Raw genomic sequence first — 20,765 nt, forward strand, 5'->3', positions numbered from 1 at the left:
TGTTATACCCAAGAACAAAACGTATGACCTGGGATCTGCTCACAGCTGGGATTGTTATTTTAAAATAAACTAAGACATAATTAAGGAATGGTGCATATTATTGTTTTCTTGACAAACCATGCCCTACGTTTTACAAATAAGCTTTATGGGGCAGACAAATGCTCTGTCTGGCCTGTAATATTGAATCATTTGTAAACCATCAGAATTGTTGACCTCCGGCACACACACAGTTAATCGGGATTGACCTGCTCGTAGTAACTACGCATGCGCAACAGACGTGACCAGAGGAAACAGCCGGGGAGTAGTCAAACAGACTGGAGCGACCAGAAAGGAGGAGGAAAACGCCGACAAAGACACACAGCCCGGAGTCGGTTGGAGTTTCTCCTCCACGGGACCAGTATGCTCGTCTCTGTGCCGTGGCTTGCTCTCAGGTGTCCGCTTCCCGGTCGATGAATGGCGCTGGTTACCGTGCAGCGTTCACCGACCCCCAGCACCAGCTCCAGCCCCTGTGTTTCGGTCAGTATCCACTTTATCAGCGCTCTATAAACCAGACCTCAATCCCAACATTGCACTGATATTTGGCTGATGTACACAATCGTTAAAATTTTGGTCTTTGCAGCGTTTTTAATCGGTGACTGGGTATCATAAAGTGCCTTGCTTTGTGGTCCTGCGCATGCGTGAATTGTGGCCGACTTTTTATTTGTAGTAAAATCAAACTATTTTAGTGGTAAAGGTTTGATTTCGTCCTTAATTGGTTAAGTATCCTGCAGTCTTCTGGGCTATTCTGTGCTTTGCTGCTGTAGAAGATTTCAGTTTGAAATTTTCCAAAATATCGTTGTGCTGTTTCCATAATGTTCATATTGCTGTATTTAGATTTTTTTTCCCCCCACTAAGATACCTAATTTCTGTTTTATTTAACTACTGCGACTTCATACATCATTCGTGTCAAACAAATAGCTATAAGTACTTCCGCTGTTAATAATCACCTTGTAACAGACATGAATGTGACTTCTCCTGTGTTATGTACGTAGTCTGGACATGCAAACATCCCAGTGAACGTGTGTTGTCTGTGACAGATTGTGCATAATGTTGAATACCAGTAATATCTGGTTTACGTGTCGATGTTTTTGCAAAAGGAAGCCGTGAAGGAGCTCATGCAAAACACTGGCAGGTGGTTTCCTGTTGCGGCTCTGTCTCTGCTGTTTTTCGTCTTTGTTTTTTTCAAATGGGAACTCCATCAGTGAGAGTCATAGGCTTACCCATTTAATGCATGTAGAAATATACACTGTGTTTCAGTTCAGCAAGTTTTGGATTTTGTTATTAGGACATTTTGGGATGTTTAAATAACTTGATAAAATCAATGATAGATATTTTCTTATAGACTTTCAGCAACACAAACAATTGGGCGATAAACTGAAAAAGATTTATAACATTGCTTTTGTTGTTATCTTATCTTAATGGAATATTTTGTTTTCAGAGTCATCTGAAATGTGGATATATGATCAGTTTAGCGCAAATTGAGGAACTGATCCGTCATGAAACAATTTTAACACCTTAATGATTATTTTTGCCATTTTAGCAACATTTCATATGTTTTACTCACACTTGCAGTGCCACTGTATTTGCTGCCTTTAATTAAACCAACATAAAATAAGCCAGTTTTCAATAGGCCTACCAGTGTCAGATGCAATACATTTTGAAGTACAAGAAAGACGCTTGAGCTCCTATTATATTAATTTGAATACAATGCAAATACACAGGGCAGTTCACTATAGTTTTCATAGTCAAAGCAATCATGGAGTGGGGAGATGTTTTGTATTTCTTCCAAATGATTTTTCCATTCGTTAAGCTCTCCTCTTTCCATCCTGCTTTTAAAGGTGTGCCTCAGTGCAGCAAGTGGTAATGACATTTCCCTCTTGTCTGTAAATAGAACTACCTCCATGTAAATTGTTGTTACAAGTATCAGTGTAATAATGACAATAATCATCTAATTCAGTGGCTGTGATTGTTAGTCTCCTTTTATAATGCCAGGTTTAGTTTAGTCAATTTAATCCTAACCTTAATAAAAGAGGAATATATCGGTGGACTGCAGTTTGGTTTAATTTAGCTTTCCAATGTATCCTGTTTTGTATTTGCTGAGTAATGTAATTCCTTCAAAGATGTTTTATATTTATTATATTTTATCTGAGGTGGCATTCCATGTAAAAACAAAGACGCTGTGAAATGAAACTGTACTGATCGAACCATGATTAATTATGACTCATTTCAGTTCAACAGTTTGCTTATGTAGGTGTTTTTTTGCCTTGTCACAGAAATCACAGAAAAAACTTTTCACACCAAAACCAAGTCTCGGGATGAACCAAGATTGTATTATATTTTTGAACCCCTAAACTCTTACACAGATCCAAACTGCAGTGTCATCAGAATAATCCATTATTATCCCTGCTATCTGTCCCACAATTTGGTTTGGGTCTGAGTGGTTGACCTTGTGTCCATAAGCACATTGTATAGATGGAGGAGAACCAGAACACAGTGGTAATCATAGAGAAGCTATAGAAGATATGTGGCTGGGTGAGGTGGCATGCCCAAAGATTTAATGTTTTCTTGTTAAACTGCAACCGTGTACATCTGCCACAGTGATGATAAGAGAGACGCAAGTCTGTTTCCTGGTTTTGGGGTCATATGATACTTCAAAATGTGCTTGTTCACTGACTCTGCCTCAAAGCCTCCCCAGTAAGGCTATAGTTTGACATTACATGCTAAATTATTTTATTAATATGGTCATTTTATACTGTAAAGTGAAAAACAATCATTGCGGCATCAGTCTCTTAATAGTCTCTCTATTAGTATCACAAGACTGAATTTTTGTTGATATTTTTGAGGGTCACTATTTGATTCTCAGTGAGAAGCTAATTGTTAATACCTATTACATTTGATTCACATTATTGGTTTATATATCCTAATGCTGCAAAAAAAATTATTTAATACAGTTTTAATTTGGTGCCATTTTCCATAGTGATTAAACTTAAATGTTTAAAAGTGTATACCTATCACAATAAAACATTTTGAAACACAATATATTGCTACAGAGATATACGATAAACAATAATTTAAAAACTATTTTATGCCATTGACACAATAATCAATAAATTTAAACTTTTGTTTAAATGGACAGTATCATTAAATTACATGAGCAGCATGAATAAATCACCAATTGAAGCAATGCTTAGCCATAGAAGTTACTTTTTCAATTCTCGGTAGCTCAAATCTTATTGTATTACAACAAAAATCTCCCCATTATTGCAAAGAAAATGTACACACGGTAAGTATTCAGCTCCAAAATGTATTGATCCAGCTTTCATATATTGAACAATAAGTCAGTAGTAGTTATTACCATGACAGGCACACTTAAATGCATCAAAATTTTTGAGCAACCCAACTCTTGAGTCTTGACCGAAACTTGTGAATGAAACTGCAGACATTCTCTGTTTAGTCTCTGGCACTCATAATTTTCATAGTCTTTGGAAACCACCTCTGATCTTTTCATATATGCAAAACACTTTGTCTGTGTAAAACATGATTGTAGTCGTATGCCAGACTGCAGTCAACATGTGTACGGCTTTGTGTATGAACTGGAAACAAAAAGGCCATTACAGAATTGGGGGCTGGTGTGCATTACTGATGTACTTAAAGATCCTATTTTGGAGCCAGTATGAGGGCCTGCATCTAATATTATCATGCCCTGTGACAGGATATCCCCCCTAGATATGCTGGTTAATGCAATAATTTAACATGTCACTGGATATATTTCTTTCTATAGAACTGCACAAAAACCTTACTTGTTTTCAAATACTAATCGATATTGAATAGGACATATGCTAATTCATAAAAAAAGTGAGTGATGATTTCATGAATGCTTGTGTTTAAAATGATATTTCACTTTAGAAGTATGACCATTATGCTCGTCAACCATTTCACATTGTATTTTGTTTTGTTTTTTAGGAGTCTGGCAGTGGGGAGGATGACCGTCGTTCACAGCCAAGAAGGTAAGGCAAAAGACCCCCTTATATTGTTCACTCACAGATTTTATGTTTTTTTATTTTTTCTTGTCCCATGCTTGTCGATTTACCTGGAGCTACATACTGTGCTTGTAATATATTATGTATATAGTGATGTTATAGACTGTTCGTGGTGTCCTGTGCCTGAGGTGCTGAGGTGGGGGCTGGAATCTGGCCCGTCTTGTTAGTTGGACCTTCTGTTACAACTCTTTCTGTACCTCAGTTCTCATCAACACTTCAGTTGTACTTCCTGCTGGGTTTCTTTTCTCTGCACCCAAACCAGCTTAGATCTTAAAAGGGACATGTCATGCAAAATGGGCTTTTGTGACCTTTAAGATATGGTTTAATGCTGTTACCTCATCATAAATATACCCAGAGTTCTGTTTTGTTTCATTCACACACGTTTGAGTAACCCTTTATTATTATTATTGTTAATGTATTATTGTTTACATCTCCCAAGCCCAAAATGCTCTGTTCCACCTTTATGATGTCATGAGTTTTTGAGTTAAGTTACCTTTTACCTTTTGTTCATTAGGGGCTGAAATCATCCACATGATTCTAGTGAAGGTGTATGAAGTTTAAAAACACAGTGGAGCACTTCTTGTATTGCCACATGACATCACAAGGTTGAGGTGGAGTGTTTTCTGTTTGAGAGAGGATGCCTATATATGCAGGGTTTATGTGAATGAAACAAAATGCATGTCCGGGTATGTTTGTGATGAGGAAGCAGCTTTGTAACAGATACAAAAATAGTGTATAGGCCCTTTAAACTTGTATCTGGTTGCTCTTGATGTAGCAGTATGAGAAAGCTCTGCGAAGCATATTCTGTCAGTTTTGTTGGTTGGTCAGTAGAGGGCGCCACACTACCTGCTTCACAAGATTAGTTGTACCTGAGGTGGAAAGATAGACATATCTTTGACCTACCTAAAAACTAAAAATAGTGTCCCTGTTTATCCCTTTTTAACTATTATAAAGTTATGAAGACATTTTGAAGTACATTCTTAAAAGTCTAAATATGACGGAACACATTAAAAACGGTAGTTAAATAGCTGTGTTACAAGACTGTGTACTGTATAAATTAACTATACAAGACTAGCTCATGCATTTGTTGAAGCATTGTCAGTTGTAGTTTAAAGTGCAGGCTTGGGGTGAGGGTTGGGCAGTGCTGGTCCCAGGACAGTCCTGAACCCCTCCTAAACCCGGTCCGTCTGGCCCTCAGAACTGTATGAACCCTGAGCCTGTCTGTATTTGTGCAGCTGGTATCAAAGCCCATATTCACACACTGAGGCTGGGAGCGTGTGGACTCAATGATAACAACTGAATTAGGGACTGTTTTGATTGATGGTAATATTATTGTACTGCTGAATTTAATAGAAGGTAAGATTGGGTCATTGTTTATTCATAATGTCTTTATTACATTAGAATCACCGTTTTTCAATTGCCTTTTCCCGTATACAGCAGTTTATATCTTATAATCATAAGATTGTAATGCAATTCTTATTTTTTCATTCAGAATTTAGGTTTTTATGTAATGTTTATTTCTACGTAGGTTGGTTTTAATAATCCAGTTCAGCAGATGGATTAATGGTTCAGAAGGGCCCTTTCACAATTAAATGTGTTGTATTGCAGAAACTTTTTAATATAACAACGCAATACTGAAAATCCAGTTACATGATAATCAAATTGATCATCAATCCATCAAATCAACTGTGAAAATCCAAATTTTTAAAAAACTGTCCAAAGGAGATATGCAGATTGTCATACTGGTTGGACTTGAAGTTACTGTAAAAATCCTATCTTGGTTCTCTTAGAGGTTACAATCACTATTCATTTTTGGAGCATAGAACATCATAGAAAAGCACTGATTCACAAAACGGTCATCATCACAGAATCAGACCACAGTTTTACACCCACCCCTTCAGTGCAGACATAGTTCTGTGTAACTTTAGCAGATCCTGACTCTTGGTTATGTAATTTTGATGATGCAGAGTTGTTTTTTCATTGTTGTTTGTTGCTTGTTTGACCTAATGGAAATGCGTCAGGAGTCTCAACCGTCACAGCGCTAACGTCACTCTCAGACACAGGTGGTGGTTCGAAGAGATGCCTAAGTCTCCTCCGCTGCTGATTAAAGACTATGTATGCAGACGTCACTGACACACAGTGAGGGGATCTGATAATGCTTTTGTTTTATAATGCACACAGTTAAGCTCCTCTGTTATTTATAGGTGGTCCTGGCAGATCAGATTTGACTTCTTTTGTGTATGAATATGCTCATAATGGAATAACAGACGATGATCAAATTAGTGCATGCTGTTGTAAATAAAGATGCAATTTCAAAACGTTATGAAATGGGTCAATTAATATGTGGTGGTGTTGTCCAAAAATCCAAAGATACTACATCAATAGAATTAATAAAACACACTGTCCAAAAATTGGTACATACAGTCCCTGACAAAAGTCTTGTCGCTTATCCATTTTGTAGAAACAAAAGCTTATAAACTGACTTTAAATTAATCGATTGGTTTTAGAAATGTCTCATATGAAAGCTAAAACCCTCCCAAATTATGCTCAATATACTAAAATAAATTTGCTTCACTGAAGAAAGATTGATCATTTAATGAACACAGAAAGGTCAGATTTTGGCAAGACAAAAGTTTTGTCGCCTACAGAAAATTGAACAAATAATTTACTTCAAATACAAAAATATGTTGCATAACGTCAGTGAATTAAGTAGTGGTGCTGTGAGATCCATATTTAATATCTTGTATGACTTCCATGAGCTTGAAGGACTGCATCCATGCGGTTCGACAATGATTCATACAATTTGTTGATGAAGTCATCAGGAATAGCAAAGAAAGCGTCTTACATGCCTCCCAGAGTTCATCAAGATTCTTTGGTTTTGCCTTCCATGCTTCCTCTTTCATTCTACCCCAGACTTGCTCAATGATGTTCATGTCTGGTGACTGGGCTGGCCAGTCCTGGAGCACCTTGATCTTCTTCACCTTGAGAAACTTTGATGTAGAGATAGAAATATGCGATGGAGCACCATCCTGCTGCAAAATTTGACCCCTTTTATGGTTGGGAATGTAAGAGGTAGCTAATACTTCTTGATATTTTAGGCTATTGATATTGCCTTCCAGTCTGCAAATGTCTCACACACCCCCATACTGGATGGAACCCCAGACCAGGATTTTTCCACCACCAAACTGGGTGAATCTTGGATCCATGCGGGCTCCAGTAGGTCTCCTGCAATATTTGCGGTGGCTGTGATGTAATTCAACCGAGGATTCATCTGAAAAATCCACCTTCTGCCACTTTTCCAGTGTCCATCCTTTTAGCAGGCTGTGGGCCTTGGGAAATGCCACACGTTTTTTTAATTGCCTTTTGTTTAGTGCTGGTTTCTGTGCACTGATTCGACCAGGGAGGCCATTTCGAGACAGAATTCTACAAACTGTTCTGGTTGACAGAGGGACTTGAGGTGACCAGGCCTGGTGGAGTCTGCTGCAGTGGAAAAGGGGCCTTGGATTTTCGAATCAACAAACGGTCCTCCCGAGCAGTTGTCTTGTGGGGTCTGCCGGATCTGGGCTTGTCAAAAATATCTCCAGTCATTTCAGATCTTTTTCTTATTCTTTGTACTTGACGCTGAGACACATTGAAGGTGTCAGCCACCTCAGCAGTGGATCCAGTCTTCAGCCTCTTGATAATTTACGCTTTGGTCTCAGGGTGGATCTTAGGCATGTTGTCAGAGGTCAAGTTGCAGTTGATGTGAAGGTCTGGTGTGCTGGGGTTCTTTTTATACACACCCACTAATTGATTGATCAGTAACTGATCACAGGTGAGGCTGTAATCTAGGATTGGGTGCATCATATGACAAGGCGACAAGACTTTTGTCTTGCCAAAATCTGACCTTTCTGTGTTCATTAAATGATCAATCTTTCTTCAGTGAAGCAAATTTATTTTAGTATATTGAGCATAATTTGGGAGGGTTTTAGCTTTCATATGAGACATTTCTAAAACCAATCGATTAATTTAAAGTCAGGTTATAAGCTTTTGTTTCTACAAAATGGATAAGCGACAAGACTTTTGTCAGGGACTGTAGTCATACAAGTGCAAGTATCTACTTTGATCTCTGCTGAAAGAAAATCACATAAACTAACAAAACTGGACCTTTCTTAAAAGGTCTCATTCAATATCTGCTATGACATTGTAAAATAAACATTTTATTATTATTATTATTATTTTAATAATTTAATATCCTTATTGTCATTCATAGTGAGTGCAGCTCTTTTAATGTAACAGATATAGTGCCTAAACCTGGATTCCGAAGCTCAAGAGTGAACATTAGAGTATTTGTTCAATTTGTTAGCTATAAGGCCTGTAACAAACATGTTGAATTTTTAGCCATGTTAAACTGATTTCATCTATGTTGGCTGCAATCCAAGGTGTGCCATTATTTTAGTAGCTAAGACATTTTATGCATAAACACATGTAGATCTATGCAGAGGTATGTGCTGAGTCCTACAGCGAGTTTTAAATTCCTCAAATGCCTTGTATTCATCTGTGTGCATGGCTGTCTCTCTAATGCCACTGTCTGTCTGTATTATAAATCCATTATAGTGGTTATGAAGTGGGTCCAGTAAAAACAGTGTGTAAACCTTGAGCTTTAGGTCAGGTTTGTTTGCATTTAATCAAGATTGAACTATATGCTGCGGTGAAATTTCACGGCTATATTAAACTGGAATGAACATACTTTGCTCACTATAGTAAACTTTTTCGTAGAGTTGCCTCATGTCTCGATTACCAATGACGAAGTAAACCAGCATAAAATTCTGAATAAAAAACTACAGAAGTCAAAGTCACCTTAACATTAGCACCGGTAGATACTACTTGACTGAACTATCCACACCTGGAAATAAGGTCTATATTTCAGCCTTTCTGCTATCAGGTTGTTTGTAAATAATGAAATGGCTCAATAAATGTAATAAATGTGTAGTAATGCCTACAGTAGCAGATAAACACCTCATTGTTTGTTATGATTTAGCATGACACTCTGGCCGGATCTTTACCTCTTTAAAATCAAACCCATAAACAGGAACCAGGAGGCCCCTCCCAGCAGCAGTCTGCCTTTTGATTTCACAACCTTTTTTCCGTTGTTGTGTTGTTGTTGTTGTTGTTGCTCAGTGTTACTGGCAGAAGAGCTAAATTAGGTGTCAGGTGTCTGTGTGGAGCACCGAGAAATTTCCCAGAAGGCCATGTTTCTGTGGCTGCCCCATACACACGTGATTCGAGTGTGCATGACCTCAGCTCGTAGTACAGGTACTCCTCTGTGGAGCTGCTGGGGTGAAATAAAGACTTATTACTACTTTTACCATGAGGGACTTTAGGCTACTGATAAATAAATGACAAACAATACAATCTTCTTAGTATGAACTGACCATAAGAACAACATTTGATAATTAAGGAAATTCTTGTTATTATTGTATCTTTGTTGTACTTTTTTAAACATGATCAAGGGATTCAATGGCTTGGGTTTCAAGCTACAGCAGCCATCTCTGTGGTCATAGAAATTAAGCAATTCAGATCAAAACATTACATCTTTTGAATGAGGAAAGGTCCTCTATTGGTTCTTATAAATCCTTGAAATCAATCAATGGAATTGATTGTCAGACAATCAATGGAATTGATTGTCTGAAACCCAGGTATATGCCATTGCAACATGTTGAAGTTTAACCTTTAACTTCTTAGGCTGCCATTTATAGGCTCTAGCTATAGCCATACAAATCCAGTCCTCTACAGTTTTAATACAAAATCTTGTTTCAGTTAAAGTGTCAGAACATCCTTAGAGGAAACCATGATCAGGTTGGTTTTGCAAGAGAAAAAATTGCAATAATTATTCCTTATTTCCTATTCTCACTTCCAAATATGATATGTGTTCCTATTTAAGGAAGGTACTTTCCCAGTAGGAGAGAGGGCAACTATGAGTCTGTCTTGAAAGAGAGTTGTGCAAACCGAGGGTCAAACAGTCAAGATGTTCTTTAAAACATGCAGCATGACAGTGACTGTAACATAACCAGTGGTCATACTTCTGCTGGATCAAAAATTTGATTTAATACAAGTATTAGGTCAAATATGGCCATTATCTATGGCAGGTCTGAAACTTGTTTAAATATTGTCCCTTATTTTCCCTTTTTGAGTGGTCTTCCTCTTGATTATAATGATTTGTGTAGGACTATTGTTCTTATGGCAGCACCTGTTGCCAAAAATGTCCTCCATTATCTATTTATCCACACCTGGACCAGATGTACAATTTGTAGAAGACTATTTTGTAATTTAGTTCATGGGTTGTTTAACAGATCGTTGGCACAAGTTGAAATCTTAAGCATTCAAAACTGCTAAATCAAACAAGATACCACTTTAGTGATTTCAAATAAGCCTTAATTTCAACTAAGCCCTGATGGAGACTAGTCATGGTTGAAACATGTTGGTTTTGGCCATCTAAATAAAGGCCTTTTAACTATACTTTTCCTTGTGCGATTTTTACTTCTTTGGAGTGCCTGGATTTTGTTGTGGCTTAAAGCCTTAATTAGCAGTTGACGTTGACGTTGCCATTGTTGTAATGATTGATGACTTGATGTCACTCCAAAGAATGGAGCAGTCCAGCTTTTTCATTTCTGATACTGATTGCAATCCTATGCTTTAAGTATCAATGTGAACATTATGAGACTTTTAGGGCCAACTACGACCAGTAAATAGTCACTATGGTCACTATAGCACTTTATGTCCATCCATCAGCTGAATTGATATTTGGAAACCAATACCTGCTCCAGGAATATTTTCTGGATATCAAAAACATTGCTCTACTTTATTATTCAAGATGTGAAGAATCTGGTTTTGATCATTTAGGTCCTAGGTTGACTATAAATAGTGTAATTGACAATTGGCCTACAAACTGTAATTATCATATTTAGGCTCAGACGAACTTTATTGATCCTCAAGGGTAATTACACAAGTTACAATGTGAGAACTGTTGTTAGTGGCAACCTGCAAAAAGAATGGCAATACAGTTCTAATAAAACTAATAAATAATAGGCTCTGTAGCAGAATATAATCCAATATAACCCTTACTTTGAAGTTGAAGTTAACCAGTTGCGGTTTGTTTATTAAGTTACATTTGCTGTCAGTGTTTAGAAGTTGACCCAGAGAGTTGTTTTCTTGTTGTCATGCGTCTGGCCCATTGGCACGTTGCCCATTGGACCTCGTGTGCGCTTGGCCCGCCCCCAGCGCAGTGCTTTTTGTGGATGAGACGCAACGCTCTGCAGAGAAATGGGACACAAGTCTGGACGCACCTGCCTCGTGTCGCACTTAACTGTAGCCCGAACATTTTCTTTCATTAGCTTTTGTGTGTGAAAAATTAGATTTACGTTTATAGAAAATTCTGGGCCTAAAGTGATGCTTTCTCTGGCTAAAATTTTGAAAGTTATAGCTTTAGTCTGCTATAACGAGCTCCATCCTTTTGGCTCCAGTGCAGCGATGCCTCCCGGTGTCGTGCCCGTCTCTCGGAGCGCTTCAGCCGGATGTTTCTGCGTCTCCTGCGGGGTTGGGAAGATGCCGTATTTTACCGACAACTCCGTATTTTCACAAGGGGAGATATACGAGCTGTAAGTTAATTGAGCGCGGTTGATCAAAACTGCGGATATAATAACATTTGTCAAGTGAAATTGCGGATATGCCATTTAAGCATTCCTTTGAGCATGTTTTTGTTTACCGACATCTCTTGTCTTCGCGCTGGTCGTTTGGTTGATGAGTTACACTGATGGCATCTAGTTTCCCATGATGATGCTTACGGATGTGAGTGACAGAACTGGCATGCACTTTTAGTAAGATGTTTCCACATTAAATGCTTTTATGTGCATCCGTTGTCTCTTTGTCATGTCTGAGAAGTTGGCACGCTGGTACACACTGTCCCCCTAAGTGGATTTGGTTGAGTCAGACTAAAGCTTTTGATTGGCCAAAACATTATGATCCACTGAGGAAGGAAGTGAAAACCTATTATTTTATTAACATTACTCACGTTAATAAGGACACAAAGAGCAACAAGTGACCAGTTGTTGCTCAAAGTTTACGTTAGATGCTGGAAAAAACTGTAAAGCTTTTTGTTACTTAGGAGGCATCTCTTAAGCTGCAGTCCTTCTGATGAACACTGCAGAATGGAGACATGTGTTACTCTAAGGGAAGAAAAGTGGCAAAAGAATAATACTTTTGAATATTTAAAAAGATTCAGTTCTGTCCCTACCAGTGTTTACAGGGAAGCCTAAATTCTGCAGCTCAAAGTTCTTTCGCCATGAACTCGGGCAGTTTTCAAAGCTGATCAAGTAAAACGTCAACATGGCACAAAAATTGAAGAAATGCTTTATGCATAGTCCAAGTTCATTATGTAACTATTGTTCTGAGCAGTCCATCCAAGCTGCTTTGTGCATGTCGCCCAATTGTAACGGGACAATGGCATAGTTTTCTACAATTAACACTTTACAATAAACTATTAAATTAATACATTCTCCATTACATGGAATGAGCAAAATGCATAGTGAAATTGTTATACTGCTGTTATTTCATAACTATGTCCAGTACAGTTAAGCCAGATGCATTATTGGACCTGGTTGGCTACCTCCAGCTTATAAGTGATGTAATTACTGTTTGCTTAAGAAGTTTGTCTTGGTTGTTGCTTTATGGATTAAGGAGCAATGGAAAAAGATTAGAGCTCCTTTATGAAGACCAAATCCTTTAGTTTATGTTGTGGTTTATCACTGTAGAACAGGCCACATGTTACATAGCCAGTGACTAGTAAAGGTATATAATATTTTCCCTTCTATTTTTTTCTGTTTAGCATCAGTGAAAGTTTCCTGACAGTCAAAGGAGCTGCTCTCTTCTTACCTCGAGGAAATGGCTCCTCTCCTTCAGCAGGCTCACGCTTTACACAACTCCGCAGCAAACATGCAGGTGAGCCATCTGGTCATATCAATTCAAATGGCAATATGGTCCTTATTATCAAAACACCCCACATTGTTATAACAAAGAAATGTTGTAGTAATCAATGTGAAATCTTCCATCTTTGTCAGTGTCACAGTCATAATAGGTCTTGTAACAACACATTTTATAACAACATGCAAATATCTTTCAAATCCACATCTCCAGCTCTAGACTTGTTGCTAAAATATTTGTACTTCGATATGATTATTTACAGTAGCATAGTGTTTAGTGTTTTCTATGACTTTCTGCTCATCGTTTTGTTTTTTTGTGTTTTTAACAGGAGACATTCAGCAGCATCTTCAAACTATGTTTACCCTCCTCAGACCAGAGGACAACATCAAACTGGTATTCAAACTTGCATTCACTAATTATGTCCAGTGCTTGGAGTTAAGAGGTTTATATTTTCCTGTTTGTTAGGCTGTCAGGTTGGAGAGTGTGCACCATCAGATCACTCGGTACATGGTTGTTGTGTCCACAAACGGACGCCAGGACACAGAGGAGAGTGTTGTGCTAGGGATGGACTTCAGCCCCATCGACAGGTGAGGAACCACTTACTTGGGCAGTGTTTCAAAACCAAAACTAAACATTGCTATTGCGATAAAGATATTGTGTTATTTTGATTTATACTGTTTCAGTTGAGCTGATAATCATAGACTGTATATATAAATGGACATAGTATGTTATTTTATATTTTGTTAATTTTTATATTGATCTAAAACATTTCAGCATTGTAGAGTCTGATATGAGTACTGGAGAGGGGAGTCATATTGTCATATTGCCGTTGTGTGTACCATGCTTATATACTTACATACATTAAACATGACTAAAAGTATGCATATTGTTTTGGTTTTAACCATTTACATTTTCATCTCTTTTCAGCTCATGCTCTGTAGGAATGGTGTTGCCTTTGTGGAGTGACACATTGATTCATCTGGATGGAGATGGGTAAGATGATATCAAATGTGTTTATTCAGCAATGGTAAAACTCTTGTAACATGTATAACCTTAGTCATGGCCCTCTTTGTGTCTTTTTGCTCACAGTGGTTTCAGTGTCTCGACTGATAACAAAATCCACGTCTTCAAACCTGTGTCAGTGCAGGCGATGTGGTGAGTCAGCTATTAAATGACCTACAGCTATTCTTATAATATTCATGGACTTTCACACTGATGCCTCATGTACTGAACAGTATGGCACAGTATAATATAGCACAAACGTAATAAGTAATATGGCCCATCACAATGACATAGGGAACTGCTTGTACTGGGAAATGTAATCTGTAGCAGTGAGACGTGTCAAAAATAAATGCTATTGTAATCCATTGTGTGACAAGTTTTGGGCTTGTTTACTACAGAAGTCTTTGATAAAGATTTATAACTGGGGTAAATTTAAAATTTTACTTGACTCAAATATACTTAGATGACTGTAATTTAGCAGTGCTTCAGAATTGGTTTAGTCCTGAGAAATTTGATGACATGGAAGAAGAAACACACTAATTAAAAATAGGTTTGTATTACGTATGATTGAATTAAATTCTCTGTAGCAATTTTGAAAATATAAGATTTTTAGATGAACCAGAAAGCTACATAGCTGAGCATGTTTGAAAATATTTTCGTTGTTTCTTTCATCTGTCTAATCAGTTATTCAATTTTAATCCAGGTCCGCTCTGCAATCCCTCCACAAAGCCTGTGAGGTGGCCCGCTGCCACAATTACTTCCCGGGCAGCCTGTTTCTCACATGGGTCAGCTATTACCAGAGCCGGGTGTCCTCTGATCAGGCGCGCATCAATGAGTGGAACGCCATGCAGGACGTCGAGTCTCACCGTGCCGATTCGCCTGTCCTCTTCTCAGATGTGTAAGATGTTGCTTTGTCTGGAATATTCTTAGTACGCCATTAAGCGTATTAATCTTGCATTCATTCAATTAAACTAGTTTTTCTTGCTCAAAAATACCTTGAAATACGTGCGTTCTTGCTGTGAGTGAGGTCACCTCTTCATATATCTGTAACTTAGCTTGGTGGTGTCACATGCTTATTTTTATGGAAATGCTGAATACCATATTGTGGCACATTCCATCCAAAGTGGTAACATCTCCATGGAGACAAGTAGCTTGTGGACCTTCCACCAGAAAGGTTACACTGCACCTTTTAATGCCATTTCATTCATCATATCAAAGCTATGATTTGATATAAATCATTCAGATTATGACGCAGATAAATTTAAGCTATAGTATATTTATAGTAAATTTAAGGGACATTTTAAGCTATAATTTTATCCCATTTTGAGAAGAACTTAAATATAAAATTTGCTCCCTAGCCTTAAAATCTGTATTAATTACTTTCTCTTACTTTCAAAATCAAATTGCTACATTGTTTGTTTCACATATACCCCCCCACACAATGTGCAATACTAATAATCTTAGTAATAATAGTACTTAATTTTGAAAAATGTATTTATTTATTGCTTTTTTGGCAGACCAACTGAACGAGAGCGGACAGAACGACAAATTAAGACCAGTTTGAGGGAAATCATGATGCAAAAGGATCTGGAAAATGTCACCAGCAAAGAGGTCAGATATGAAAACATACTCAATGTCAAATACAAAACATAAAGCTATCTATAAAGCCTCTATAATTTTGATACATGTTTTTACATTGTGTTTGAATTTGGTCTTTGTTTTTTGTTTGATTTAGATCCGAACAGAACTGGAAATGAGCATGACATGCAACCTCCGTGAGTTTAAGGAGTTCATCGACAATGAGATGATTATAATCCTGAGACAAATGGACAGTCCAACAGAAATATTTGACCATGTTTTCTTGGTGAGTTCAAATTTGTTAAGACACTAAATCTTGGGTGCAGGGTTTATTTGTTGAAAAGAGTTGAGTCAAATTGTTGTATGTTTCTACAGGGATCAGAGTGGAATGCATCCAATTTGGAGGAGTTGCAGAACAGTGGGTAAGTACAAAAACAATTCAGCCACAGTTACTAGCTTGTAAAATAAATGGGCTTTTCCTTAAATAGTTGACATGGTTCTCTGTATATTTTCTGACAGAGTTCAGTACATCCTGAATGTAACAAGAGAGATTGACAACTTCTTCCCCGGCTTGTTTGAATACCACAACATCCGTGTTTATGATGAGGAGGCCACTGACCTTCTGGCTTATTGGAATGACACATACAAGTTTATCGCAAGGGCCAAGTGAGTTTTTCATCTTTTAGTTTTTTTTTATTCTTCTTTCCAAGATTTCTAGTTCTTAAGTTGTTGAGTAGGATATAAGCATCAGATCTGTTTCCCAAATGTATTGGTTCTTTAAAACTGTGTTACTCCAGTATTCATCCAAATAACTTTTGATTGTAAAAAAATTTCTTTATGTAGAAAACTAAATCTAAACATTCCATGCCAGTGTTTTCATCAGTAAAATTATTCTTCAAGGTCATTTTTACTTTTTTCTAGTATCTAGTGGTAAAACTACCCTATGTAGTGCAATTAATCTGAAAATTTTCCTGTGGTCAAATACTAATGGTTTTCTAATGTCCTTGTTGCTGCCCCCTACAGGAAAGCTGGCTCCAAATGTCTGGTGCACTGTAAAATGGGGATAAGTCGCTCTGCTGCCACCGTGATCGCATATGCCATGAAAGAGTACGGCTGGGACCTGAGCAAGGCTTTTGATTATGTCAAAGAGCGACGAACTGTGACCAAACCCAATCCTTCGTTCATGAGGCAGCTAGAGGAGTATCAGGGCATTCTCGTGGCCAGGTAAGCATACACATGTAAACAAACATTACAAAATGATATATTCTTGTTAAAATAACTTGAATTCAGAAAAAGAATCTTGACTGGACTAAACTTGTATATATATTCTCCAAACTTCATTGTTTGCTAATAGAGACAAAACACAATACTGATAAATAATTAAAGTGAATGAAAAGTGTAGCCTCATGCTGAATTGAAATAACTGGATATAATGTAAATTAAATGTTTTCTGATTCCTTTATTGCAGCAAACAAAGGCACAACAAACTTTGGCGTTCTCACTCCGACAGTGACCTCTCTGAGCACCATGAACCTTTAGCCAAGTCTTTAGCTCAGCCCAACAGCCTGGGTCGCTCTGACCCCCATAACCAGACCCCCTCCTCCGGGCCGTCCGTCAAAGAGCTGCTGGAGTCTCTGGGAGCTCCACCCAACACTGTTAAACCTTCCTCCAGCCAGAAAGACCCCAAGTCCAAGCAGAGCTCCTCCTCTGCTGAAGGACTCCCCACTTTATCAACGCAATGCCTCCAAGTCCAGTCTCAGGCATCCCAAATGAGGCAGTCCTCCCCCTGCACCTCTCCATGTCCCCTATCTCCTCCCCTGTCCAATGGCATATGTGGTGGTGATGAGTGCCCGTCATCGCCTCCTCTGTCCCAGCCTAGAGCGGCCACAGTCATGCCCCCCTCCACAGGTGTATCCATGGTAGCTCAGTGTGTCCCTTTAGGCCAACCTCAGCCCCCTCCCCTGCTGCACAACTTGCCGCCCTCTCCCGCCCCGTCCCCCACCCTGCTCTGTGAAGAAGAGTTGGTCAAGGGGCAGGTGGTGTTGTGTCCCATGGTCAAACCGTTGCCAGTGTCAGTGCCTCAGCCTTTCGCCATTCGAACCCCCACCTCACAACTAGGACCCAACTGTGTGTCCGCGGCAGTGCCTGTCGAAAACACAGACTGTGAGCAACACTTGTGTGCGTTGTCTTTGGCGGCACACTCACCCCCCTCCAGTTTTATCAGTTTCCCCAGTGCCATTCCTCAGGACAACGAAGCGTTGTTCGTCCACAGTGGCGATCACATCAACTTCTTCAGTGCCAGAGAAAAGTTCAAGGGCATGACTAAAGATGGCAAGACTGCTGTGAAAAAAGAGGAACTGTCTGTGCCTCCGGATGTCGCAAGTAATGAAGACAAAGATGAAGTTAAGAAAAAGGTGAAATTTCTTCTTAACTTTCATTTTTAATTACACTTGCACAGTCCCTAGTGACGTCTGAACATGACATTTCTTAATGAGTCTTATCAATTGTTTAACATGCTTTTGCTTTTTCTAATACTTTTTAGGAAATGACTGTTCCTGTGCAGGCCACAGGACCAAAATCTGACCTGGATGTGAGCAGGTTGAAGCATGAAGATATTTTATCTCAAGAGGAAGCAGGTAATCCAAAAGAGGAAGTGAAACACAAAGAGGAGGAGGAGGCTGCCCCGCAGCTCTACAGTGACTGGACAAGAGGGTCTGTTAGGCGTGTTACACGGCAGCTCGAGCAGCGAATGAGACAGGAGCAAGAGGTGCCCTCCCCCTCCTCCTCCCCTCCCTCTCTTTCTGGAGGCTGGACCCAGCGGCGCATGGCCAGTGTCCCATCTGTGATGGGGTCAAGTGCGCAGGACACCTCTCTCTGTCCTGAGGTGACAGTGGTCAGCCCAGTGCAGGAGGAGCAGGAGGAGCAGGATGAGGAGGACACTGAGATGCACAGACTGGGTCAAAACGATAAAAGCACAAAAGGAGCCAAGGTCCTGCCTGCTGAGAGGTCTCTGTCTACCTCCAGTCACTACACTGCCCATTCACCCTTCTCCTCCGTGAACTTCCTGTGTCTGGAAGGCGTCACTGAGTTTGAGTCAGCCACAGACTGGGACTGTCCCGCTCTAGGAGGGGACATTATAATGAGGGAGACGTGGGAGACGCTTTGTGAGCTTGGGGCCTTTCTGCAGCAGGTGAGTGTGGGAGAGGCTTGTAAAGTACGACAAGCAGCTCAGGCTCGAAGCAGCAGCATCCAGAGGAGAGTCAGAGAGGTGGAGGCCAGGATACGACAGGCGGGACTGACCCCTCCCTCTCTCATGAAGCGCTCTGCCTCTTTGGCCAAGCTGGGCTGTCTGGAGCTACTGGCCAATGAACTGAGTGAATGGGAGCTGACCCGCTCCTGTGTGGCCCCTTCCTCCTGCACAGAGCCCACTGGCCACACAGTGGTCAGTGATGAATCCAAAAAACAGCGCGTTCACCACTCGCCCTCCTTATTCAGCCAGCACACTCCACCCCTTGAGACACGTGACACCCCTCCTGAATCTTCCCCCTCCACTAGCCTACCTGTGCCCTCTGAACAGGACACTCCAGGACCAAACCTCACCACAGCAAGGCAGCAGTACGGACGGACTCACCCCCTACGAAGGCTCAAAAAACGAACTGGCACCCTTTACCACACCATGTAAAACCTCTATGTCAAAATGTCTATGTGAGAGAATGGAGTGCAAAGTCACTGCAAAATAATAATATCTACATGAGTTAAACTACTGGAATTCAAAATATTGAATTTGTTTGAGTAGTTTAGGGGGAAGTAGAGTAAAGAAAATTGCACATGGAAGTTTTTATTCAGAAATTATATATATATATATATATATATATATATATATATATATATATATATATATATATATATATATATATATATATATATATATATATATATATATATATATATATAAAATTTTAACTAGTCCAAAAAAAAAAAAAAAGAATATTCTGAATTCAAGTCTGTTCAGCGCATTTAGTAATACATTTATTTTACAGTGCTGGCGTTGATCCGCAAAACTAACAAATGCCTCTTGCCTTAAGTTTGTTTGTCCCAGCAAATCTGCCAAGAGCCTCTGTGATGAATAATATCTATGTGGGTTAAGTGAATAGCATTAAAACACTGTGTACCATCTTTACCTGCAACAATCATTTTACATCTAGACATTTTTGGCCATTTTGGCAGAGGTCCAATTTTTATACTAATGCTGGTTTATCACTTAGTTGCTGTTATGTTTATTAGAATGTAGCCACTGTTTCATCTCTTCTTTTAAAGCAAAGTTGTAAAGTCACCCTGGACCCAATATTGCATTATAAGCAGCATATGAGCTATCTTTAAGAATGACATAACTGGACCATCAAATTTGGATTGTTTTTTTGTATGTGAGAAGTTGGGTAGCGAAGCATGCTGTTTGTCTTATATTTTTTGCTTTGACTGCACATTACCTCATAGTCTAAAAACCAAATCATGCCCACGCATTAGGTCTTGATTTCTGGAATGTCCATCTCAATCTGAAATATCTCTTCTCTTGGATGCCACTGAATCTATAAAATTGTATGTATTGCTGTTTGTGTGAGGGTGAGGGGAGTGAATTTATCGTATGTTTTGAGGATGTAAAGAGCTATATTGTGACATTTTAGGAGCTGTACGTTTTTTATATCTAGCCAGTGTCTGTGAGTGACTGTAGCACAACTTCTACCACGTGGGTGTAGTTTCTGTTTCTCTTTGTACACATTGGGGTGTGTGCCTCTGGCTGGTGAAGCTTCAGAGTTTTCTGTCATACATGCACTTTACTCCTTTTTTATGTTATTGTGGATTTTTATGTATGGTTGCTACTTTTGGGAGCATGCTTGGGTAGTAGCAAATGTTGGGTGTGTGTTTTAAACTATCATACTTGTAAATATTCTTTTATATCATGTGTCTCAACTGTGACCATTAAATAATGGAAATGATTGAACATAGGTTTTCTGTGTCTTATTGTGTGGCAAGAATGTTTCGCTAGATGGCATAGAAACCCACAGAAAGTTCAATGAAATATTTGAAAGCATATGTTATAGATGTACATCTGATACGTGGGTCTTACTAACCTCTATATGCCCAATTTAG

General features: G+C 39.0%; 1 protein-coding gene across 1 annotated transcript; it reads left to right on the forward strand.

The window, feature by feature from the left end:
• The first annotated feature begins 260 nt into the window (after window positions 1–260).
• On the forward strand, window positions 261–19,485 carry ssh2b (slingshot protein phosphatase 2b). Its single transcript, XM_020922858.2, has 15 exons — window positions 261–516; window positions 4,003–4,046; window positions 12,943–13,055; window positions 13,366–13,430; window positions 13,503–13,624; window positions 13,965–14,030; window positions 14,127–14,192; window positions 14,743–14,937; window positions 15,557–15,650; window positions 15,775–15,903; window positions 15,993–16,039; window positions 16,137–16,283; window positions 16,641–16,841; window positions 17,086–18,031; window positions 18,160–19,485. Exons 1-15 carry the CDS (start codon window positions 454–456, stop codon window positions 19,297–19,299), a joined length of 3,438 nt encoding a protein of 1,145 aa, XP_020778517.1. The 5' UTR covers window positions 261–453; the 3' UTR covers window positions 19,300–19,485.
• Window positions 19,486–20,765: the final 1,280 nt, after the last annotated feature.

This window comes from Boleophthalmus pectinirostris, unplaced genomic scaffold, assembly GCF_026225935.1.
Source record: "Boleophthalmus pectinirostris isolate CB_2022bp ecotype Guang Dong unplaced genomic scaffold, ASM2622593v1 HiC_scaffold_12, whole genome shotgun sequence".
Classification (NCBI taxonomy): domain Eukaryota; kingdom Metazoa; phylum Chordata; class Actinopteri; order Gobiiformes; family Gobiidae; genus Boleophthalmus; species Boleophthalmus pectinirostris.

Excerpts from the sequence above, each read along its gene's own strand:
- ssh2b (XM_020922858.2), top strand. The coding sequence starts at position 454 with ATGGCGCTGGTTACCGTGCAGCGTTCACCGACCCCCAGCACCAGCTCC. Across the intron at positions 13,056-13,365 it reads ACTCCGCAGCAAACATGCAG|GAGACATTCAGCAGCATCTT; the intron begins GTGAGCCATCTG and ends TGTTTTTAACAG. Across the intron at positions 16,040-16,136 it reads GAGGAGTTGCAGAACAGTGG|AGTTCAGTACATCCTGAATG; the intron begins GTAAGTACAAAA and ends ATTTTCTGACAG.